The sequence below is a fragment of the Sander lucioperca genome, chromosome 17 (genome assembly GCF_008315115.2).
Source record: "Sander lucioperca isolate FBNREF2018 chromosome 17, SLUC_FBN_1.2, whole genome shotgun sequence".
In the NCBI taxonomy this organism is placed as follows: Eukaryota; Metazoa; Chordata; class Actinopteri; order Perciformes; family Percidae; genus Sander; species Sander lucioperca.
Window position 1 is genome coordinate 26,361,572 of NC_050189.1, and position 26,367 is coordinate 26,387,938.

Here is a 26,367-nt window from a genome sequence, read left to right on the forward strand (position 1 = left end):
TTTTGGTGCCAGCACTTTCATGTTTACACTAGCTGACATGACGACGTGTAAGTGAAGCCAATTTACATACTTCCCACACACAACATGTTTACATAAGCTTGTGGTGAAGAGTGGCTGTAAAGTTGATTTAGTGCTTGAAACAGGCTTTTCAGAACACGATTTTAAAGGATTCTGACATAGAAACATGGTTATATGACCTCATGGTAAGAAGTGGCTGTGAAATCATTTTAGTGAATCAAAACAAGCTTTTCCCATGCCAATAAGCTCTCTGGAGGCCAATTCAAATCATTCCCACGAACAAACATGTTCATGTGAGCTTGTGCTGAAGGCTAGCGGTGGGTGCGTCAGACAGAGTTATGACACGCACGGAGATGAGAAGGGTATGTATGGACTTATCTAACTCTGGGGGATACGGTGAATAAGCTAAAGTCCCAATAAGTCTGCGTGTTCCTTTAAGGGCTGCACCTAAGCCTTATAACACTAGGGAACACCCAGACTTAATTCATTTTTTTTTTTAACATGTTTTTAGGAACCACATCATGTTCTCTGAACCAGTTTTTGGCTTGCAGAAGATGTAAGTATGATAATTAAAGGCTTGTCTGACATGTTTTGATTTGTCATTGTGCCAGTTGAGTACAGTAGGCTGACATGACATTAGGCACATTCTTGTTTAGCCTTGTTTGGGACTGTATCTTTCTATGAATGCTTCCAATGAAAGAAAAGCATAGGAAATTGGAGGTGGATGCAGTTAGTCCACATCCCTGAAGTCTTTTCTCTTATAAAAACAAAACACTGTGTTAAAAAAACACTTTTGCTGAAGCATAAATTGTACTGTTGTGCAGCTTTTCGAAGTGTGTTTTTAAATTTGGAATGGGCTCATTGCTTCAGGCAGATGGGGAAAGTCATAGTCATTAAAAAAAAATACACTCCCACGTTTTCTAACCGTATGTTTCTTTTTGTAAGAGACAACACTTAAGAACCGGTTGGTTGGCTTGCTCATCTCACTGGAAAGGTGGATGAGTTAATACTAAATAGAGGTTTATGGTCAGCTGCAAATTAACCCTTGTGCATCAGTAGGGTCATTTGTAACTTTATTTTTTTTTTCAACCTGGACCCTATTTTCCTATGTTTTTGTGTTCAAGTGACTGATGGGCACAACAACAATGAGCAGTTGCGCACCTTCAATTTGCGTCCACGAAAAAGTGCTTGTTTTGCCACTGACAGGCTCAGATTATTGTGTCTGACAACATTTTGAAAAGGATTGCTACAGAGGTCGACCTTTTTGTTAAAGAGTAAGATCCTTTTTGTTTAACATGAAACATCTGCAAAATCGCTATCGCCAAACCCACCAGACTCGATCTAAAAAAAACAGCAATTTTATCATTGTAAAAAAAACACACACATTCAAAGTCGACAGAAAAAAAATTAAACTATCAAAATCCGTCTTGGTTTATATTTGCAGTGTTCCAACAATCACCACTCTGGTTTGGTTGAAATAAACACATAATTGATCCATTTACATAAATAATAAAATAAAATATACACACTCTATTCATGCTAAAAGTAGTAGTAGTAGTAGTACTCTTTAATAAAATGTCTATCTCTGTGAACCAGCTGAGTCCAGGTTTAATACCCAAATAACCCTGTAATGTATAAGGCATACATTTTAGCACAGGTTGGAGATTTTTTTTTTTTAATTAAATTTTGGATGTTCAACCTCAGCTCCTATAATAAGTAAAAATACAGACACACAGACCAGGAGAAAAACATCCCCATTAAAATGAAAATGTTTGATTCCACTGCCATTACAGCATTCTATTAACTCAGGCTTTCAAACAAGGGCCCTGGCTTCAAAATTGTACTTTTAACTACATTCACCAGATTAAACTTTTTTTAAATTTTATAGGGCTTTTTTCATAACAATAGTGGCATTATGTAAACAAACTGGTTAAAAGTTGAAAATAATATGAATATACGGCAGGTTTTTGATGCAGCCATTTTTATTCTCTAAGGATATCAGAGCAACCTTTTAAAAGGACTGCACAAAGGTTAATTAGCTTTTAGCATTCATTTTGAATGTAGTCTATATCCACGACGCTCCACTTCCAGTTTTGCTCCGTTGCCCCAGAAATTCCGCCAGATGTCCCTCTTTTCAGCCGGATGTCCGTCACCTTCCTCTTTCTTTGTGTTGGCGTTCTAACCTCTGGTGGATTTATGAGGACTATGGTTAACTGCTCCTCAGATCTCTGCAGGGTAAATCCAGACAGCTAGCTAGACTATCTGTCCAATCTGAGTTTTCTGTTGCACACGTTCTGTTGCACATGTGCCACCAAAACAAGTTCCTTCCCGAGGCTATTTTGCAGAGGCACCGTTGCTCCGTCGGGCGCCTAGCACGCCAAGACACTGTGATTGGTTTAAAGAAATGCCAATAAACTAGAGCATGCTTTCCTCATCCTGGAATGCTGTGTGGACAAGCCAGACCGCCTGGCAAGACGAGACTATTTTGAATGTCCTCTTGACAGGAACAAGGTTTTCTGATATGATTTTAATTTAAAAAAAAAAAAAAAAAAAATGTTTTCCATTGCCATGGTATAAGTAGCGATCTTATAGTCATATAAAGTTCCATATACATAGCTTACCAGATTTTGGGGAATCTGTGCTGACTGTTGATGTTGGTGCCAGTGTGGATGCTGGTGGTGCCAAAGTTGCTATTGTTGCTGTAGTTGTTGGTGGCAATACTGTTGTTACTGTTGCTGCTGCTGTTGTTGTTGTTGTTGCTGTTGTTGTTGTTGTTGTTGCTGTTGCTGCTGTTGTTGTTGTTGCTGTTGCTGTTGTTGTTGTTGCTGCTGTTGTTGTTGTTGCTGTTGCCGTTGTTGCTGCTGTTACTGCTCTTGTTGGTGGCAACACTGTTGTCATTTCTAATAACAATACGTATTATTAGTTTAAGGTCAAACGGCAGCATTTAAAGGTACAAGAAATTTAAATATGGTGAATGTGTTACTTTATACTGCATGTTTTACATTTGTTGGTGGTCATGCCATCGGAAATTCCATATTTCATTTAACTTAAAAGACAACTGTCTTTATTTCATGGTTTCGACACTCATTTTAGCCAGAACTGGATACAAAATTTTTACACGGGTAAATAATTTAGTGCAGCAAGAAAGTTGTTGTTTAAGTGACACACGGGACACAGACGGGACACAAACCTCGGTCTCCTGAGTAAAAGTCCTGTGTTGTTTGACCCATCCACCAACCCATTACATCGTTATGCGGAGCTTCGGTCTTTAATACTACTCCCTACCATTATCGCTCTTCATACTACGTCTTCCAGCGCCGCGGTCGAGCAGTTGTTCTGCCCGGTGCATACAGAAGCTAAAGGCTACGTTGTGTAGCTGATTCAGAACGCTGCTGCTCAATTCAATTCAATTTTATTTATAGTGTCAAATCATAACAAGAGTTATCTCAAGACACTTTACAGACATTTCATTAAAACTTGTGTGTGACAAATATATGTCAAAATCTAAGCTTTGTCTAGCTGCTTTGTCTAGGAAGTGATTAGCAAACTCTGAGTAGCAAACTCAGATATATGTATATGTATATTTTTTTAAATCATGCGTGAAAATTGTTGCATCGAGATGCATCGATAATCGGTTTAGAATCGAATCGTTGGCCTCTGAATCAGAATCGAATCGTGATAAGCCAAGAGATTCCCACCCCTAATGGATGCACACAGATGGAAAGAGAGAGGAGTCCTCACTAAGACCAAAAAAGTGGATCACATCACTTTAGTTCAGAGGTCTTTACACTGGCTTCCTGTCTCTCAAAGAAATTATTTCTAAATATTCCTGTTGGTTTATAAAGCACTGAACGGTTTATTTCTGATCTGCTGCTACATGATGAACCACCCAGACCTCTCAGATGGTCTGACTGGGACAGGTCTGCTTTCTGTCCCCAGAGTCAGAAGTAAACATGGAGAAGCAGCAATCAGTTTCTATGCTTCACATATCTGGAACTAACTCCCAGAAAACTACAGCAACTCTCAGTTCTTTCAAATCAAGGCTTCTTTTTGATGCCGCCTTTCTTTAAATAATTGTTCATTTCGTACACTGCACTGTACATTTTATTCTTGTATTTCAAATCCGTCTTATTCTATTTTAGCCGGGTTTATATTTTTAACTGCTCTTTAATGTTTTATGTAAAGCACTTTGGATTGACTTGTTGCTGGAATGTGCCATACAAATAAAGATGCCTTGTCTTGCCTTAAAGGTCCAATGTGTAGGAATTTCTAGCGTTGAGATCATATATCACAATCAACTCTCTCGCGCCACGCAGTTCAAAGTACGTATTACAGCTACAGGTAGCCTTCACGCTTCAAAAAGCCGGTCTCTTGCTCTTTTCAATATCCTTTTTCTTTTTTCTGGGTGAAGAAGAAGACTCCTGTTCCTGAAATTTGGATTTTGAATAGGTGTGGTCCTCCATGTTTCCTTCTTCAAACTTGCCGGGGCCAGGAAGCTACGATAGCCATTAGCAGCATTAGCAGCACCTGGGAGTTTATCATGGAACGGCGAAAACGCGGAGCAGTATGTCCTGTATGTCCCTTACCGTCTAACGTATTTCAAGATGGCGCATGAATATGGAGCGTCTACCCCAGTTCATACAAATGCAAATGTAAAATTGCAAGCCAAAAGGAATATTTGGAATTGATGGTGGTGGTAACTATTCATGAAAAAGGACAAGTTTGTGAACGGGCAACACAGATTTTGACAATGAACAACTAAACACTTTACACACTGGACCTTTAAGGCCACTGACAAAGCTCCAGTGTTATGACGAGTTGGGAATGAGAATGGGTTGCCAAAACTGCAGAACGTTACATACTGTCTATCAATGGTTCTCTGAGTGAACAGACTCTCTGTACATTGGGAATTTGTAACTGTGTGGGGACATGGAAACATGCAATTACGCAACAGCAAGCATGATTCTGAATGATCAAATGCACGGCATCCACATGCACTTCTTAAATCACAAAAAAGGTGGGACTTACCAGTATATGCATACACATTGCATACGGTGTCTAAAATAAAGAAAAAATTTGATCAATGTTATATAAATGAAGGTAATGACTTGTAAAAGCAAACGTACAGTATATGGTTAAATAAAGATGAATACTTGAAACAATAGAAAAGTCTGAATGTGGATTTTGGTGCCAGCACTTTCATGTTTACACTAGCTGACATGACGACGTGTAAGTGAAGCCAATTTACATACTTCCCACACACAACATGTTTACATAAGCTTGTGGTGAAGAGTGGCTGTAAAGTTGATTTAGTGCTTGAAACAGGCTTTTCAGAACACGATTTTAAAGGATTCTGACATAGAAACATGGTTATATGACCTCATGGTAAGAAGTGGCTGTGAAATCATTTTAGTGAATCAAAACAAGCTTTTCCCATGCCAATAAGCTCTCTGGAGGCCAATTCAAATCATTCCCACGAACAAACATGTTCATGTGAGCTTGTGCTGAAGAGTGGCTGTAAAAGTTGATGCAGTACAGATACACATACCACACACATCCACACTTTTTAACGTTCACAACCACTCACAGCGCAGGATGTGTACTCACCTAATTCACAGCCTGTGATGCAAGAAAGAAAGAAAAGCAAATCATGAAAAACACATTTAGTATTATGCTTTGGTGATATTTTACTGCAGTTGGGATTTATAATTGCAGTCAGAATTGGACATTCATTTTGTGTACATTTAAATTATCCCAAAAGGTGCTCAGTCACAGGTACAGTAAACTAATTGTTAGAGTAATATCTGTTTGTGGTATACCTTTAACAGTAAGGTTGATAGCTTTAGCCGTCATGCACATGAAGTTATAGAAGGAGATATTCTGAGTTTCCCCCGTACAATTTCCAGCCTGTGTCTTGTTTTGAAAATCTCTGTGCTGTGGGTTTTTACAGACATTTTATTAGCTTGGGAGAAAAGGTCAGACATGGGACTTCACAAGCATTCACAAAAGTTACAATCGAAACAACAACAAACACCAGACACCAACTTGAAGGAAATGACAGTGAAAAGTTGCTATTGTTTGCTCACCATCTCAAAGCAGTCATGTAGCAAGTAACATGCTATTCCTTTTCGATCATCCCGTTTGCACTTTTTCTCTAAAGTACATTCCATTGTGTCCTGCATTGGGAAGAGCACACATGCACACTTAACCAAATGCAATTAAGTCCAGTCCCTATGGAACAATATGCATTCTGTATATTCACATAGAATCGCAGCAGATTCATTTTTAAGTTACCTTAAAATCCTTAGCTTTTACGAGGGTGACAATCTCACTCAGATTTCCTGCCTTGAAAAGTGAAACAGAGAAAATTGACAAACAGAAGTAGAAATTATGTTTTAGAATAGTTATGTTCCCAAATAGTAAATGCCGAACTGTTCTGCCCAGATATGTTTTTGTTAAAAAAGAGACACTAAATTGATGTTATAAACAGCCAGCCAATCTCCTTTTCCAAAGAGCCAGGAAGTAAGCATGCTTGCTCCTTTATTGACTAATTTTTACAGCAGGTAAGTCATGATGACACAGTTGAATTTACGACATCAGTAAAAACACTTGTTGGGACGGGCATTGTCAGTCATTTCAACATTTGTGTACTCAAATATTATAGAGAGTTATATAGAGTACTCAAGTTGGTTACTTGGGGCCTTGGTGTGTCCTTGTTTTGCTGAATTTAGGCCCTTTAGCATGTTGACCTTTATTTATTTCTTCACACAAAACAACAGTGTAGCCTGTTCAACGGCCGTAGACAACAAACAGTAAGTCATTTTAAGCCAAGAAAGGGGGGCTGTAAATCAGGTAAAGAGGACTATGAGTATGCAGTGTTTTTAGCGGGTGTTGCAGTCATTTTTAGCAGAGAAAGTGTGTCTGTCAGTCGGGTAGAGAGGACCGCGAGGTCATCATGTTTTAGTGGTTGTTACAGTAATTTTAAGCCGAGATATCATCGACAACAACGATCAACGTAGCCTGCATCTAACGTTAGCTAATCCGCCAAACCTGAGAAAACATATCTCAAATCCTGCACACCGTTCCGAGGAAACGTGTCGTTCAACACAGAAACTGTAGCAAAGCGGTGCACGTCATTTTACAATTGAACGTGCCCCAAGTTGTAGGTAGGCAGGGTGGCAGGGGAAGACGGTACATGGGAATCCCCATATGTAAACGCACTGCTATGCCCTACTATGCCCCGCAACACCCTGCTATGCCCTGAACTGCTACAACTATTAGTTCTAGTCATAGTTCCATTATCTTTATTGTTACAATAATTGCCACCGTTAATCATATCAACTGCTATAATTATTATGAATCATAATTCTCTATATCTGTATATCTGTATCCGTCTCTGTGTCCCAACCAACAGCGGCAGATGGCTGCCCACCAAGAGCCTGGGTCTGTCTGAGGGTTCTGCCCAAAAGGAAGTTTTTCATCGCCACTGTTGCACTAAATGCTTGCTCTTGGGGGAATTGTTGGGTCTTTGTAAATTATAGAGTGTGGTCTAGACCAACACTGTTGGTCTAGACCACACACCAAAGTGTCTTGAGAGGAGTGAACTCGATTTGATACTATAAATAAAATTGAATTTAGCTGAAATTGAATTAAATGGCTTGATCATATTTACTGAAACAGAAAATAGAACAGAAGGTGTCATATTTTATCAGTAACGAACTTTGTGACCTTAAATGTAGGCTTATCTGTGCTGTTGGGGAGTGGAGATTTGCTCAAGGTTGGGAGGCTAAGGAGGCAGTTCTTCGCTCTGCTCGCTGGAGAGTTTCCACTCAACCCTAGCTCAGGAGCTCCCTGCCGGAGTGGATTCAGGACTTCTTGGAAACTCCTAGCCGTGAGCCAACACCCCAACATGCTACCAGGCCATCTTCTTCCAAGCCTGCTAGCAGTCAGCTACCCCTGCTGCCAGTTGGTACCCAGCCTGCAACTTGGTCAGTGAGTTTTCCTGAGCAGACCAATGTTCCCGAGCTGACGTGCAACCCTTCTGTTCCCGGGCAGGCATGCAGCTCTCCTGACCCTGGGTTGACGTGCAGCTCTCCTGACCCTGGGTTGACGTGCAGCTCTCCTGACCCTAGGTTGACGTGCAGCTCCCCTGACCCTGGGCCAATGTGCGGCTCTCCTGACCCTGGGCCGACGTGCGGCTCTCCTGACCCTGGGCCGACGTGCGGCTCTCCTGACCCTGGGCCGACGTGCGGCTCTCCTGACTCCAGGCCGACGTGCGGCTCTCCTGACTCCGGGCTGACGTGCAGCTCTCCTGACTCCGGGCCGACGTGCCGCTCTCCTGACTCCGGGCCGGCATGCAGCTCTCCTGACCCTGGGCTAGCTAGCAACCTCTCTGAGCCCCGGCTAGCTAGCAACCTCTCTGAGCCCCGGCTAGCTAGCAACCTCTCTGAGCCCCGGCTAGCTAGCAACCTCTCTGAGCCCCGGCTAGCTAGCAACCTCCCTGAGCCCTAGCTAGCTAGCAACGTTCTTGAGCCCCGGCTGGTTAGCAGCCTCTCAGATTCCCCGCTAGCTAGCAGCTCCCCTGAAGCTAAGCTAGTTAGCACATCCCCTGAATCTAGGCTAGCCAGCAGCCTCTCAGAGCCCCACCTAGCTAGCAGCCTTCCTGAGCCCCGTCTAGCTAGCAGCCTTCCTGAGCCCCGGCTGGCTAGCAGCCTCTCTGAGCCCCGGCTAGCTAGCAACCTTCCTGACTCCCAGCTAGCTAGCCGCCCCCTAGAATCCAGTCTACCTATCCTACCTATCAGCCTCTCTGAGCTTCGGGTGGCTAGCAGCTTCTCTGATTCCCGGCTGGCTAGCAGCCTCACAGATCCCTGGCTGGCTAGCAGCTCCCTTGATCTCCGGCTGGTTAGCAGCCCTCCAGAACCTCGGCTGCCCCTGAAGCTTTGCCAGTCTCCGGCGTCCCAGAGACCTCCCTAGTGACTTTGCCTTTGTTCTGCCCCCCTGAGACTTTGCCTGTGGTGGTCAGGCCGACTCCTGCCCCTCGTGTCCTGTCGGCGGTCAGGCCGACTCCTGCCCCTCGTGTCCTGTCGGCAGTCAGGCTGACTCCTGCCCCTCGTGTCCTGTCGGCGGTCAGGCTGACTCCTGCCCCTCGTGTCCTGTCGGCGGTCAGGCCAACTCCTGCCCCCCGTGTCCTGTCGGTGATCAGACCCACTCGTGCCCTGTCGGCGGTCAGGCCCACTCCTGCCCCACGTGCCCTGTCGGCGGTCAGGCCGACTCCTGCCCCCCGTGTCCTGTTGGCACCCAGTCAACCTCTGCCCTGGTTGCCTGGCCACCTGGTCCCCAGTGGCTTTCTGCCTCCCCCGGACTCTCTTTCGCCCCTCCGGGGTTGATTTATTTTGTTTCTGGGGTCGTCCCTCCTCCGGGCCCCCTCCGCCCTCCCTGGGTTGTTTCTGCCTGTTTTTTGTTTTTTGGACATCTGGGATCTGTCCCTTGGGGGGGGGGGGGGGGGTGTCCTGTTATGGGTTGGTGTGTATCTTATTTTGGTAGTCTGTTTCTGTTCTGTATTTTGCTTAGTTTCCTGTTTTATTTTGATAATGTGTTCTCTGTCTTGTCTTGTCTTGTTTTACTCTCTGTTTTCCCGCCCTTGTGATTGCCCTAATGTGTTTCACCTGTTTCCCAGCCTTGTGTCACCTGTCTTGTGTTTCCTCGTTACCCTGTGTATTTAGTCTTTGTCTTCCCCTTGTCTTTTGTCAGATCATTGTGTATGTGTTTTTGTTCGTGTTCGTTCCAGTCAGTTTGTGTGTCTTCGCTTCTGGACTTTATCAGCATGTCAGTTTTCCAACCGTGTTCTCTCCAGTCTTCTTGTCCGTGAGTTTTTGTCTGCTGTATTTTGGACTCCTTTTGTTGTTTAGACTTTTGTGTTAATAAATCCTCGAGCTCTACCTGCTGCCTGCCTACCTGCCTGCTCTCTCTGCATTTTGGGTCCACTAATCTATGCGAACGTAAAACTGTGGGGAGGAGGGCCACAACATCATGGCCAGCAACACAACTCAGCAAAGATTGTTCTTGCTCGGGCTTTAACTTCTGGATATTCGGCAGCGTTGCTGTCACAACGGACCGAATGGCTTCGCTCGCATCTTTCTAGTGCACATCCTCAACGTCATCGTTCTCAGCCACTCCCTCTGTTCGCTGATTGGACCTACAAATATTTGACCAGAGAAAACCCAAGAATATACCGCAAACCCAGACGGAGTAGTGAAGGGAAATGAAAATTGAGCGGAAGTAAGTAGGAGGGCGGAGCCAGGCTAGCACATCAATCTCACAATCACTGAATTGTTTTTTTTTTTCCCCCCATTTTTTCATTTCATGATTGGTCATCAAGGGCTTCTTTACAAGGCTGCTATATTCATTGATTGATTAACATGGACCTTATTAGGACAAATATGTGACGACCTTGGGATCAGAATCAAAAGGATTCATCAAAATTTTGTTTTTGCGTATGAAAATTCTGACTTTTTGGTGCACGAAATCTTTCAGAATAGAATCTACGCAGTTTTATAAATGAGGCCCCTGGTTATCCTTGTATTACATTACACTGTAGGGCCCTGTAGCTAATAAGTAGCCTATCAAACATAAAATCAGAAGAGATGTATTACATGCACACAACAGTTATGTTTAGACCAGCCTTCGTAATCCCATTGTATTTGTTGTTTTCGCAGTTTGACAGTAAAGGATGTCACCTGGTTTAATTTGTGCAGCCTTATTGCCGTGATATGTGAGAGGAAGTGGATTTTATAGAACACCGGCCACCGCATTGCAGCAGATTCACTGCGTGCGAGCCAGACTGTGCGAACACCGCTCTGCACATTTGATGCAAGGATGTAGCTAAGTATTTGGCCCTACAGTGGGGGGTCAGCTGCCCCCCCTTGCCCCCCTGTAGATCCGCCCCTGCCCACGCAGTCATGGGAAGAGGTCTAATCAGCCAGATTAACTGAAAACACCTGTGTGGCTGTTTAGAGCCTTTAGGGGTCAGACATTTTGACAATGTAGCACCTTTTCAGACTTTTAAAAGTCACTATGTGCGGGCGCCCGGGTAACTCAGTTGGTAGAGCGGGCACCCATATATAGAGGTTTACTCCTCGACGCAGCGTCCGCGGGTTCGACTCCGACCTGCAGCCCTTTGCTGCATGTCATTCCCCCTCTCTCTCCCCTTTCATGTTTTCAGCTGTCCTGTCAAAATAAAGGCCTAAAATGCCCCAAAAATAATTGCTCCAGCAACCTCAATGGCATTTCAAAAAGAAATACCCACTGGGAAACAGCATTTAACGTTGCTGTAGATACGGTGATGAAAAGCTATTCACATATGTAAAGCAAAACCTCTGAAAAATGCTCAAATGCCTTCACTTTTTCATTTTGCTGGTGTCGTGCAAAAAACAATAAAGATAAACCTATACCCATTTCTTCACGTCGAAGTAGTCGTAACAGTCCTCTTTTGACAGGTCGATCATGATCAGGAACACCTAGCAGACAAACATTTGACAGCAGAATTAAAGGTGTTTTAATAGTCTGGGAGATTGAGAGGAAGCATGTTAGATATACATAATAATCAGTTATATTGTACTCAGCGCTCCCATGTCAGAGCTACGAGCTGCTGAGATTTCAAGGAATGTGCCACTGGGGACACTTACGAAGAGAAACAGCTGCATCACATATTTCCATGACGTCATTCTGCCACCGTAACCATCAAGACTCACACTGGGGAAGAAGAAGCAGAAAGAACTGTTATAGATTATTATAGAGCAATATTTGTGTCCGTCATGTCTCACACACACACACACACACACACACACACACACACACACACACACACACACAATTCAATTCAAGAATGTTACCATAAAATAAAACCTGTTCTCCAATAGTAGCAGCAATAACAACAGACAGGGATTGTTGTCTGTGGAAGGGAAGGACAATCAAAAAACAAAATCAAAAACCCTTTTTAGGATTGTACCCGAATAGTCCGAAGATTCAAGCATCATTCAGAACTTCCACATTCAAATTCTACACAGTGCCGCTGCAAAATAGCCTCAGGAAGGAACTTGGGTAACACTTTACAATAAGGTACACAAAAAAATAGGTAGTTAATGATTAGTTACTGTTTTTGAAAGAGTAATGAATGATTAGTTACTGTTTTTCAGAAGGGTAGTTACTGTTTTTCAGAAAGGTTGTTACTGTTTTTCAGAAGGGTAGTTAACTGTTTTTCAGAAGGGTACACTGTTAGACTTAGCTGTAATTTCTACAGTTACCACAAAATGTCCAGTAAAATACCATAATTTTCTTTTCCGGTTCATTACTGTAATATGCATTGCATTATAGGTATTAACATTTAATTTACAGTGATTTACTGTATATTTTGAATTTGCGGTAGCCTGCTGTAAAACAACAGCAGTAGTGCTAATGTAGTTGAATAAGACAGACAAATAAAATTGTTAGTTAATGTTATAGAAGCATAGAAGTGAAATGGAAAAATAAAATCTCTATAAAATGAAATACATTTTATTTGTTATGCTTTTAGCAGTGAAGGTAATTAAAAATGATGACATGTTTTCAGCAGTGTAAATCATTTATTGAGAGAAACAAGAAAGGGATTATGGATATAAATGCTTGACCACCAGATTTGAACTCTGACTTCACGACTTCAAAAGAGTGGCGGGTAGATACTTTAAAGGCATAGAAAGGAGTACCGGGTGCTGGTGCTTGTTGCACAAATGCACATGTATTTCTGGGACAACTTGGCCATCAAAGGATATCTTTTTTGATTGTCATGCCACCACATCAAGGGATCACAAGATGCATCAAGTGCATCTTCTTGGAGGAACTTGGTCAGCTCTGCATCAGCCTGCACTCTTTTTGGAAATGCAGCCTGGGCCTGACTGAGATGACGAGCTCTTCTGTTTTGAAGAAGGTCACTCAGCTTCTTCTTGGTGGGTGCGGCAGCAGTAGGTTCATCCTTGTTTCCTCCAGCAGCTTTGCTGCAGCTCTCACCACTGATACCTTCTCCACTTCCTTCTGGTCCTAAGTCCAGTAGCTCTTGCACAAGCTGATGTTTGACATCATCCAATGCACATGCCTCCTCCATGCTGCCACGATACCTTGGATCCAAGATGGTGGCCTTTCTCAGGAGAACTTGGATTGCAGGTGAGCTGTATTTTTCAGTCAGTACCCTGCACACATCATTTTGTTTAATACTGGCTGTCAGTGCAGTGTCATCAGGGCCTGGAGAGAGAAGGTCGTCTTTAATCAGTTCCAGCACAGGCTTAACTGAGGACACCGTGACGTATTTTTCCCCTGAGAGAATGTCTGTGAAGTCAGCCAGTGGTTTCATTGCTGCGTTGATGGACTCCAACACAGAAACATCCTGCCAGGTTGGGTTGAGGTGGCTATGTTTTCTGTCTTCAACCAGGACACGTCTTATAGCTGCGAGTTGCTCCAGCACCCTCTCTACCATCTTCTGCTTAGTGCCCCATCGTGTGACATCCTGTGTGAAAGATAATATTGTTCTTGTTCATTATTTAGTCTATTTCAACATTCTTAAACAAATAACTACTTTTTACATTTCCATTATTTATCATTATTAATTTGTATGTTTGTATGTTATATAATGTTTATATGCCAGTCCATACTAAAAGACTAGATACCTACAGGTTATTCTACAGGCTACTATAAAATAAAAATAAAAACTCTTTAAATATTTTGTGTTGCAAATTAAACTATCAATGAATTAAACATCACTCACCAGTATTAGACTGTGTTGGGGGGGATTTGCCTCACTCTGTGCCTTCCTCAGGTCTCTCCTCTTAAGCCAGCTCAGGTTGAATGCGTTGACCAAACTTTTACAGAGTCCTATGGCACGCGCTGTCCGATCTTTGTTGCTGTCCAGACCATGGGACACAGCAAGATGGAGGTTGTGGCCAAAGCAATTGAGCCATGGCCAGCCAAGATCCCTTATTGCAGCAACAATGTTAGCACCATTGTCTGTAGTGATGCAGACTAGTTTGTGCTCATCCAGTCCCCAGTCTGCTAAAGCAGACTTCAGGTTTTCTCCAAGGGTGTCAGCAGTATGGTTATCTGGGACATATCTAGTCTCTAAACACTTGGAGTGCAGGCTCCAGTCAGCAGTTATGTAGTGTAAAGTCAAGCTCATATAGGGGGTCATGTTTGAACTTGACCACATATCCGTAGTGGCAGAGTAAAATTGGATGTCTTTGATCTCCTTTAGTATGTCGTCTTTCACGCTGTTGTACAGTTGTGGAATTGCCGTTTGTGACACATGTGTTCTCCCAGGCAATTCGTACTGGCTGTCAAATGTTTGCAGCATTCGTCGAAATGCCGGCTTTTCGACGATACTAAAGGGCAGCATCTCTTTAGCAATTAAGCGAACTACACTGTCTGTGAGTGCACACCACTTTGCGCTGTCCTGTTTGTACTTTGTTTGTCGACTAAATGCCCCAGTGATTGTGTACTGTCGGGAAGACGGAGACGGCCCGTCTGTTGTAGTTTTTTTTCCCAGCTGGGAAAACTGCACCGGGTGATTGTGTTTTAGGTGCATATGCATGTTTGTTGTGTTACCGCTTTTGGTTGCTACGGTTTTACAACAAATGAATCCGAAGTGCTCCCACACTGCAGCTGTCGCATTTGGCTTTGAAACCAATTCCATCTTTTTCTTTTTTTATTCCTCCAACTCACAACTAGCGTCTTCTCTCTCTCACTCTGCCAGCAGTCCCGCCTTCCCAAACAAAGTCCATACGGCGCCTCCCAGCACAAAGATCATGCACTGACAAGAGGGTTCTCTCCTCCTATTCTAAAGAACCGAAAATCGTCATCCAGTCTCTTTGGTAGAGAGAGAGAGAGAGACAAGGAAAACAAACAAGCATGCAAATGGAAATTATCGAGCTAATTTTTTTTATCGTGCGATTAATTGATTTATTGACTATCGCGACAGGCCTACCGGGTAGAGACCTCAAAGGAGTAACGGTTTGGTCTGTGCGCACCACAGTCCGGTCACACACACTCCTCGAAGAGAGCTGGAGCAGCGTTAAGGTAAGACCAATCTTTGCTAATTCTGTGACATTAAAATCTCTGCTCACAAGCCTTCGCAAGCAGCGACGTTAGGTTTAGTTTACCGACCTGCGTCATAGCTAGGCAAGGGCAAACTGTTTCATTTTCCCCATGGTGAGGATTAGCTATTATGATGTTCGGTAAAGCTAACACAACTCGTTTTACACGCAATGTTCGGAACATCTTTTTCACTTGTCAGACCACCATTAGTCTATATCTTTGTCTGAATTAAAATGTAACCCATATTCTGGAAGTTACTAGCTCAGTAACTGCTAGCTTTTAAGCTTGCTGTTGCCGCATTTTGGCTAACATTACCTCCGCTTAATGCTAATGTTATATTCCCGATTCTGTTGATTGGTTTGTCAGTGTTTTAGCATGTTTAAGCAAAACGTATTATCGCGTTTATATTAACCTATAGTTATATATATTAACATTAGTGGAGGTAAAGTTAACATTAAACCGTTACCTCTACAGTTGCCCATCTAGTTTTAATAGCATCTAATGTTAACATTAGCTACATCTTTAAAAAAAAACACTGACTCTATAAGTTATGTCGGGTGACAGGGAAAGTGTCTTTAAGTAACGTTAATGTGGAGCATTTGTGGATAGCATTTTTTTTTGCCTCGGCTTCAGAGTTTGGCCACTTAAAACCATCAAGATGTCCAGCAAAAATTAGCCTCAGTGTCCAACGTTACACGGACCCACGGACACGTGCATTCACTTTACATTTGTGTACAGGTGGTGAAATAATATAAGCAGTACCTTATGTAACAGATTTTTAAACATTTAATGGAACTTGCAAACAATGCTTACTACTTTTTAAAGAGCACACGTTTATAACAAATTTACACATACTGCCTGTTTATGCCGTTTGTATGCGGTTACTGTCATTCTCTACAGTATGTTGTTCTTTGTTGTCACTGTCTGTCTGTTCTATTGTCCGTGTTTCTCTCTGTTGACACTGTACATATTGTCTGTCTGGTTCTCCATCTTTTAATCTGTTTTAACTCTCTAACTCTGCAATTTAAATGTTTTTTTATGGCTGTCTGTGATTATACTTCAGGGTTTTTCCTTGCTCAGAATTGGTCTTTGGGGGAACACATAAAGTTGGGGGGGGGGGCTCTGGGGGTCCTCCCCCAGGAAATTTTGAGGGTAAAAGACTTCAATTCCTGCATTCTGATACATTTTTAGCCACCAATTTATGGTAAAAATGTCAATAGTTATTGCAAGGAAATCACAAAATTCTGGTGGCAGGTAACAATTCAAAATACAAAATATAATGGAATATTATTATATTTAGTAGTCCAGTAAGGGGGCTTTCACATCTGGGACATGGGCCAGATAGGACAACACTTGACCCAAAATTCCAGTTGTTTAATTAGCATGAACAGGGCTTTATGATCACTTTTTTCCCCAAGGAGCATGTTTGCTCCCAAGTTGAAAAATGTAGGATTGAATTAGGCTACTTAATCAGTGATGTTGAATATAGCCTACAGTGTAACGGACCACCACAGTTCATACATACATGTGAACCGCGGATTAATTGCAGAGTTTAACCTTCATAGTGTAAAACTACTACGTGAATGGGGCACAGCAGAAAGATGGAGCAGAACGACGCTGCTTGTTCAGGGTTTTCATATGTAGCCTACTCCTAATAGGCCTACACTTCGCATCAGGCGTTAAAACCAACTATAATGGTAATGGTAATGAAACTGTCTCAATTTAATACTGATGCCGTTAGACGGCCGCGCAGACAGACAGCAGTCGGAGTTCCAGCGGAGCTCTGCGCCCGTCAGCAGCGGCTTCTCACTGCGCACACGGTCCCCCAGTGCAGCATGATCACCGAGAGGGTCAGATACAGCATGAACCCTGCAAACAGAGATCCCGTTTGAAGGTGACGTGCTTGATTTTGACTGAACGTCCCAATTTAAGTAACCTCTGATTGGGTCGGTCGGCCCATCTCGGGACCAGGACAGCCGTTGCCGACTGGCCTAATGCTTAATATTACACAATAATACATTTGACCGACCCACATTTAAAAAAATGGTCCGGCCGCTCTGGCATTTGCCAGAAATGCCAGATGGCCAATCTGCCCCTGGCGCATACTTAAACATGGTTGTAGTATCGCTTGTATGTAAATTTTGTCTGTTTTTTTTGCACTTTCAGACAAAAAAAAATCTTGATCCTGGTATTGTACCTGTATAATACGAAAATAAAAATGTATTACTTTTGTACATGGACTAAAGTCAATTATTTGGAATTTATTAAATTCAATAGCATTTATGTAAAATGATCAAAATAGTTTGTACTGCCAATGCCAAATAGTGTAATATACTGTGAACCACAATTACATTAAAACTATAAGACAGCAAGACAATTACATAATAATTTAGCAAATTGTAATTACAGTACAATTACTGTAAGGTTTATACTGTAAAACTAAGTTACAGTAAGGTTATACTGTAAAACTAAGTTACAGTAAGAGTATTATACTGTACAATGGAACTGTGGTAAGGGCATCATACTGTAAAATACATGTACAGTTATGGTACTGTAATGGGGTAGTTACAGTAACTCACTGGCAACCGCATATATACAATAAACAGTGTAGTTACTGTTTTTTTTAAAGAGTAACGAATGATTAGTTACTGTTTTTCAGAAGGGTAGTTACTGTTTTTTAAAAGAGTAATGAATGATTAGTTACTGCTTTTCAGAAGGGAAGTTACTGTTTTTTGAAAGAGTAACGAATGAGTTACTGATTCTGAAAAACAGTAACTACCCTTCTGAAAAACAGTAACTAATCATTCGTTACTCTTTCAAAAACAGTAACTAATCATTAACTACCTATTTTTTTGTGTACCTTATTGTAAAGTTGTTATGGCTTTGACTGAGACCCAGAACTCAGAGGCACACAAACACGAACTCAAATAGAAAAGTTTTTAGTGTCTTTAATCTTAGATCTCAACAGAAACAACGAAGGAAGGTCAGCTAGCAGGGCTGGCGACGAGGTCAGGATTGCAGCGGACGAAGAAGGATGTCGTGTCCGAATGCTCACAGGGATCCAGGCAGAGGGTGGCACGGCAGAGGGGCGAGGAGTAGTAGAAGGCTCACGGGAATCCAGAGAGGTGGAGGCACGGCTGAGAGGCGAGGGCAGCGGCAAACGGCGAGCAGGGGTTGCTGCAGTCACTATGGTAAACGAAACGATCTGGCGCCGAATGCAGATTCCAACCGGGATAAAAAGCTGCAGCCGCAATCAAGTGAATCCGTCACAGCTGAGCGGCGGCGATGGAGAACAGCCAGCAGCCGTGCAGGTAGGTCGCTCGCCCGGCCACGCCCCTTGACCCAGATTCCGCTCCTCCGGCCAGACAGACACACAAACAGGGGAAAAAACAAAAAGGGGGAGAGGGAAAAAACAGACAAAACAAACACTCCCAGGACAAAAGTGTTACCGGAACTTGTTTTGGTGGAACATGTGTACGTTCAAAAGTTGTTTTAGTCTGCAAGAGAAAACTCAGATTGGACAGATAGTCTAGCTAGCTGTCTGGATTTACCCTGCAGAGATCTGAGGAGCAGTTAACAATAGTCCTCATTAATCCACCAGAGTTTAGAACGCCAACACAAAGAAAGTGGAAGGTGATGGACAGGAACAACCACAGAGGCAATTTTCAGTACTTTGCCAGGTGTCTGTCTGTCTGTCTGTCTGTCTGTCTGTCTGTGTGTGTGTCTGACAGTCACGAAACTTTACAAGTGTGCAGTTGAGATCAAAACAAAAGGCAGAGTTTGAAAATTGGATGTGGTCCATGCAAGGATGCCAAAAGTAGAGAGACTATGCTGCGCCATGTTCACGTAACAACTGCAGTTAAACTGTATTCCACACTATGATGGTTACATTTGCAATGGATCCATGGTTCACATGAATGCCGAACCGTAGGGGCGGTCCCTTACACTACTTCTGTATATTCAACATGATTGACAATATATTCATTTCATATATTATATACAGGAAAGGATTAAAAGTAACATTAAGTTACAGTTTAAACAGGCCTGGTTCAGTTTAAAAACTGGTTTCCAACAGGTTCCTGTTCTGCAGAAACATAGAACATTGAACACAGTTAGGGCACATGAAGACAGAAACACACGTACTGTACAGGACATTAGCATGGGCTAGACAGATACAGACAACTAAAAACAACAAAACTGTCACGGTGGAGGCGAAGCTTGGACCCAAATGCAGAGATGATGAGAGCAAAGTAGCGTTCAAAGATTTAATTTAAGCAAAAGGTCCAACAAAAAGTATCCTGAAGCAACAGGCAAAATATGTCCACAATACAGAAAAACGATCCGACAAAACACCAAGGAAACAGAGAGACTAAACACACAGGGTAACGAGGTTAAACAAGGAACAGGTGACATAAGGGAAAGGAACAGGTGTAACACATCAGGGCTGGGCATACAATCACAAAGGCGGGAAACACAAAGCAGTAGGGCTGGGACGGTCACGGTATGGATTTTTTCTTACCGCGGTTGAAAAGCAAGAAATTCCCGCGGTAGAGCGGTATACCGCAACCCCCTTACGAGAGTAGCGTAGTTAGAGCAAGAATGGCAGGGTGCCTTAAGTGAGTGACGTCAGCGCACAAGACACAGACACAATGTCATCAGACACAATCCATGTCTTTAGAATCAATGGGCCTCATTCACCAATATCTTCCTAAGTTTTCTCTTAAATATGTTCTTAAGAAAGTCCCTAAGAAAAGTCTACGTCGGATTCATGACGTGTTCTTAAACAACAGAATTGTTCGCACCTGTGTTCTTAGGATTGATGAATCCCATGTCTTTAATTGAAAGCGCGTGCCAGTTGTTCCTAATTAGAATAAGAAAACGCCCCGCAAATTCCCATATAAGGACATAACACTTCCTGTGCACCACCTGGGAAGCGGCAGACCGCCTTCGCAGATGACTTGTACATTGCAGTGGTGGAGGAAATACTGAATCTCAGTACTTAAGTAAAAGTACAAATAACCAGAGACATATTTACTTTAGTAAAAGTAGAAGATGTCCACTACCACAAACAAGGCCTGGCTTTTGAAGTTCCTATCCTAACCAGCATAAAATGGAAATATGTTGTTAGAATCGGAATGCGTTTGGTTTTCTTCATGGATGTATTTTAAGAAACAGAAACTCAAAATCGTGACAAAAACAAACAGTGCAAACAAGACTTAGACGGTGGTAGTGTTCTGATGTGAGTGGGAATGTCATTCCAAATTTTGGTGTATGTATGAAAAAAGGATTTCTGACCATAGTAGTTTTAGTATGGGGGGACTGGAATGAATGCCTGTGAAACTGACCTAGTGAGGCGTACTGGTCTCATACTGTGTGTCGGGAGAAGTGCTATTTTGAATCTGAAAATAAAATGTAATAGCGTGGCTGTTTATATAATTCTGGTAAGTTCTGGTAATGATCAATATTTAAAAAAAGAAAACATTACACTTCATAACGCGTTGTATTCATAACATTATTGTACAGTAATAGCAATTACCTTATGTAAGTCACTCATACATTTTTCAACTTTGGAGCAAATCGTGCTCCTTGGGAAAAAAAGTTACCGTTATGCCCTGTTCAAACAAATCAAATGAACTGGACTTTGTGGTCACGTGTAGTCAGATGTGAAAGCCCCTTTACTGCATTATATTCCAATTATATTTTGAATTGTTACCTGCCACCAGAATGTTGTGTTTTCTTCTTTCACATAAATAAAGAAATTTTCACCATAAAATGGGGCCTGAAATGTATCAGAATGCAGGAAATGAAGTCTTTGATGCTCCAAATTCCCTGTTTCTCTCTAAGAGACCACTCATTTATCATAGGATCTAAATGGACAAGTGGACCCAGAGTTCTCCCCCCTTTACGTACAATGTGGTGGTGGTTCCAGTGAAATGTGTTGTCAACAGAAACTTTTCACTAGCATGCCGCTAAGAAGAAATCAACTGCCCTTCCATATATACAGTACACTGCCAAAAACAATTGGCACACATCGAGGACCAGCGCAGGGTTAACAAAGCCACATTTATCCCTCTCATTACAGTTTTTTCCAACTGCTTACACACAAAATCTTTTCATGTCACACGGTTTTTGAAACCTCTCACTCAAAGTGCAAAATTACACAGCAAATCTCCAAAACCATAAGCTATTTCTCAGCCTTTCACTCAGTTTTCAATTGCATAAAACACTTTTCAAAACACTACACACAATTCTCTACCTAAGACACAAAAATCTAACAGGAAGTGACTTGCTTTCCTTTTCTAAACACAACCAATCAAATTGCTACACTTACTTACCAGGGCACACACACACTCCTCACATGTGCAAACACATTATGTCATAACTGAACACTAACCAATCACTGCTTTAGTATAGGCCTATTCAGAGGTCAAAGGTCAGATTACCTGTTTTGAACAACGGATGCCAACAATAGACAGAGAGTAAGGAGAGGAGGAGGGACAGACAGGGGATGACAACGAGGAGGAGGAGGAGGAGGAGCAGGGAAGAAGAGGAAAGGAGAGCCATCTCTGATGAGATCAGGACCACACTTATTCATCATGTGATCAACCACGGATTGACCATGAGAGAAGCCCATGTTGAGTAGCTTTACAATGGCATCCAAACTGCATGCAACTATCTAATTACTATTTCAGCATTACAAATCAATCAGACTTTGTTTGTTTGTTTTTTACAGTGCACTTTTCAACCACTCTCAGCAGATTACTTTCTCTCTAGAACATTGTTAATGTAGCTATAGGCCTATGAAAGACAAAAGAGCTTTAGATTTAGAACAACAGTGTGTACATGGTATATCCAAAAATGTACTATTATGAAAAAAGTGTTTGCCATTTGATGCAAATGCTTGATTTTGAGATGTGTTTATGGTATTTTGAATGCAGTTTTTCATTTGGAAGGAGATGTGAGGCATTTTGCATTTTGTGTGTGCAGTTTTGAGAATTGTGTGTAGAGTTTTGAAAAAAGGAGACAGTTTTGAAAACGTGTGTAAGCAGTTGGAAAAAACTGTATTAGAGTTGGACAAATTACAAATTTTGCTGTGCAATTAATTGTCTCGAAAATAATTGCAATTAACAATATAATTGTCTCTTTCAGTCAAATCTAAAAACATTTATTTATGAATAACTTATTTAACAAATTCAACTTTTGAATGAATTCCAGGATACATCTTTTGGTTTTATCGCTGTCATGTGACCCAGATAATGTAATAACACGGGGACACAGCCATATGAAGTAAACCACGCCCCAAGAAATAGCATAGCTTTAGCTCAACAGTCTGACCAATAATCACTTATATAGTTACAATGTGGCACATCTAAACAAAATCAACAGTTACCAGTCATACGCCTAAGGATCTTCGCTAACATCAGCAATTAATTGCGGTTAAAAATAAGAAACCGCGATTGCGTAAAAATAATTGACAGTTAGACAATTATGTAAGAATTGTTGCCGGCCTATTCATTATCACTGATCTGAGTCAATTCATTCAAAGTCACTGAGTTCACTTCATGCAGTCACATCACAGAGATATTGCGGTGGAATGTATCACGCAAGGGGGCCTTCAATTAGAAGTACTTTACTGCAGACAAAATAATATTGTATAAAATAAAGTGTTTTTTTTCCCTGCAGAGAAAAGAACTCACATGGTCATCAGGCTATGGGTTAAAATAATCGATCCTCCAATTAAAATCAATCTTTGTTTGAGTGATCTGTTATCGATTAATGAAGTCCTGAAATCTTTTAATATATAACTTTTCACCATGGATGTATATCTGTTATGTTAGTCCCGTTAAGTACTTTAAAGAAACTTTTTGGGGTTCGATTCTTGATGTCAACATTAACCTGGTATATGGAGTTATATTCCTGTCTTTATTCAAGAGCGCATTCTTTCAATTTGAGAAGATTTCTCACTGATATTCTGTTCAGATTTCATAATAATTTCCCTCAAAACCTTGCTCTCACACTCAACTAGTCACTGCTCGCGCTTGGATTTGCTCTGCTTGTGCTGCAACTTTCTGCTTGGACTCAAATATGTTGTTGCTCGGACAGATTTCCTGTTCTTAGCTTTGGCCCTTCTCCTCGCAATCTGGCTGCTTCTGCACGCTTGTAAAACTTCTCCTTTCGGATTTCTCCTGCGCTCATGGAAAATGTATTTTCTTAGAAAAGAAGGAAGGAAGGAAGGAAGAAAGGGATTTAAAAATAAAATAAAAACAATAGGCTGCGTGTCTATAAATCAGAAAGTCGGGGGTTTGATCCCTGGCCTGCAGTCTACATGAAAAAGTGCCCTTGGGCAAGATACAGAACCCCCAAATGAAGTAAGGATTAGCCAATGATACCCTGATCTGCATGAGTCTGATGACCAGTCACACGCATGAATTTATGTGTGTAATGGCATAGATAGATAGATAGATAGATAGATAGATACTTTATTGATCCCCAAGGGGAAATTCAAGGTCCCAGTAGCTTAAGACATCACACACAACATACACATAGGCTACATCACAAACCGGATGATAAAAAAAAAGCAAATCCACATGAATAGCATGGACAATAAAATAAAAAAATACTAAATAAATTAAATTAAATTAAATTAAAAATCCACATGAATGTACTAAGGGATGTATACGCATGAGACGCTTGCAGTGATAGGGCAGGAGCTGACCCTGTGATTCAGTATGAGATTGTGCGTCATGGTGGTAGTGCAAATAGGTCGAAGAGTGCACGGATAAAGTCCAGAGACCAGCATTAAATATAGACAATATATGAGAATAATGTAGTGTGTCAAGCACTTAAGACCAGAAAAGCGCTATATAAATGCAGAACATTTGGGATTTGGATCATAGACGAGTCATGACAAGGCTACAGGTGGGCTAAACGAGGGTTCTCTCTCCCTCAGCCGATAGCCTACGCGCCTGCACGCACCGCACCGCGTACAACTACGCAGACACCAGAAACCCAATGTGCAGAAATATACATATACATACATGTGTGTCAGAGGAATAAAGAAAAAAAACAAACATATAATACAATAATAGTAACTGTTTTACCTACTGTGCTGTGGTGATGCCTTTGTTCGTCTGCTCCGATCCTGCGTCTGACCCATTCTCCTCTTGGAAATTTTACTTTCACTTTCCAGACGCTCTCTCTCCAACTCATGTGTGATATCATCCCGGGTTTTCCTGACTAGGGGAACAAAAGCAAACCCACTCGTCTGCAGATTAAGGGGGGGAAGTTCAGGACTTAAAAGCCCTTACACAGAATGAGAATTTTTTATATATATATATATATATATATATATATATATATATATATATATATATATATATATATATATATATATATATATAGCTACGCCATAAGAGGGCAGTATACATTGGAGTGCAAAAAGCTTTAAAAAGTGTGGTCTTCACAGACAATGTACACATACTAAATTTGCGATTCAGCATATTAGCTTGTGCGTACATCATACAGTAGTGTCTGTGAATGTCCCTATCATCAGACAGGTCATCAGTTATATAGTGCCCTAAGTATTTGACCTCATCACACACTTTAAGGACAGCACCAGAGAGAAAGCAGGAAATGACAGTTTATTGTCCTCCCTGCTTCTAGCACTTATAGTTGTACTTAATGTCAAAGTCTGAGCCATATTGGGAGCAGACCCTTAGTAACTGTTGAAGGACTATATGCACTATATGGACAAAGAATCACCAGACCATCTGCGTACATTAGGTGGATAGATAGCTTTTTATTGTCATTTAACTGTATACAGAGTGCACTTATGAACATATTATTATATATTATTGCTGCCTTTTAAAATTGTTTTATTTTGTATATTTCTAGTATGTATTGTATTTTTTTATTATTATTGTAGATTTGACATTGTATGGCATTCTGTGGACAGCTAAGGAAGAATTTCATTGTACAGGGAAACATGTTTCCTTACTGTGCATATGACAATAAAAAAAATAAAACATTTTTTTTTTTACTTAACTAAAAAACAAAATAAGTATAAAAAAAATAAATACAAATGCCACAGACTGTTAGTTTTACATTAAAACATGACACTAAAAAGGAGTTTGACCGCAGCATAAATATTGACATTGCACATATTGAATGCCGGCATATAAAAACAGTTATTGCACGTTTAAAAAATAGATTCTGTTATTGCACGTTTATAAATAAATAAATAAATACTGTTATTGCAGTATCATAGTTCACATGAGGCCCACTGCAGTTTTTTTTTTTTTTTTTAAATCTCACAGCACTCATGCAGCATCTCTGCTCTACTGCCCCTCTTTCTGCTTTCTTTCTGTATTACAGGCAAATTTCTCCGCAGTTACGGCTAATTTGGCCAACTCGAAAATGCATTTTCTGCAGAAAATGTGTGTGAATGCTGAAAAGCTGAAGCCAAACTTGATTCCTTGATTCCTGGCTTAAATGCCTAAGAAGAAGGTAAAGTAGTAAGAATAGTTGGAAAAGTGAGAAGAGGTCTAATTAGTATGAATTTCATTGAAAAAATGGATAATACCAATAATGTATAAAACAAAAGCAGAATATTTTTAAAGGTTTTTCGTAAAGCTGTCGCACTAAATACACTAAATTGCTGACTTAATTGTGTAGCAAGAAGGTGAAGTAAAGACAAGTGGAAATGGGTCTAATTCAGAGGTGCCCAAATTCTTTCATATGAAAGGCCAAAATGTATCTGGATGGAAGGCCACAGGCCAAACATAAATGTCGATGTTGAAAAATACCATAATTCTCCATTCTCCATAGATAAAACGTACGTATGTAATTTAATATTGTAATTTAAATTTTAAGTTTACCAGCACTGTGCACTACATTGCCGTTAAACTCAGATTACGTACTTTTTAACTGCACAAAATGTATGTTTCGTAGTCATTACTTTTAAAATAAGAGGAGAATAAGCATGAGCATGTCAAATCCATGGCGGGCCAAAACAAAGAGAGCACGGGCCAAACTTGGCCCCCGGGCCCCAAATTGGGCGGCTTTGGTCTAATTATTGTGAATGTCATTGAAAAGTTGAACGATACCTACACTTTACAGTAAGTATTGTTTAAAAGGTGATGCTGAAGTGAATTCCCAGCTTTATGAATGAAGTAGCAGCTGGTTTGTATTGAAAATGAATGGAAAAACAGCTGAAGCAGTCAGACTTCAGCTCTA

At 41.2% G+C, this 26,367-nt stretch overlaps 1 protein-coding gene across 1 annotated transcript; it reads right to left on the bottom strand.

Annotated features, from left to right (window-relative positions):
- Positions 1-748: 748 nt before the first annotated feature.
- On the bottom strand, positions 749-24,408 carry LOC116052941. Its single transcript, XM_031303796.2, has 9 exons — positions 24,234-24,408; positions 11,703-11,769; positions 11,469-11,534; positions 6,313-6,363; positions 6,105-6,194; positions 5,838-5,952; positions 5,626-5,637; positions 4,790-5,076; positions 749-775 (listed from the first exon to the last, which is right to left on the bottom strand). The coding sequence occupies exons 1-9, from the start codon at positions 24,287-24,289 to the stop codon at positions 749-751; spliced, it is 771 nt and encodes a 256-aa protein (XP_031159656.1). The 5' UTR covers positions 24,290-24,408.
- Between the last annotated feature and the right edge of the window lie 1,959 nt (positions 24,409-26,367).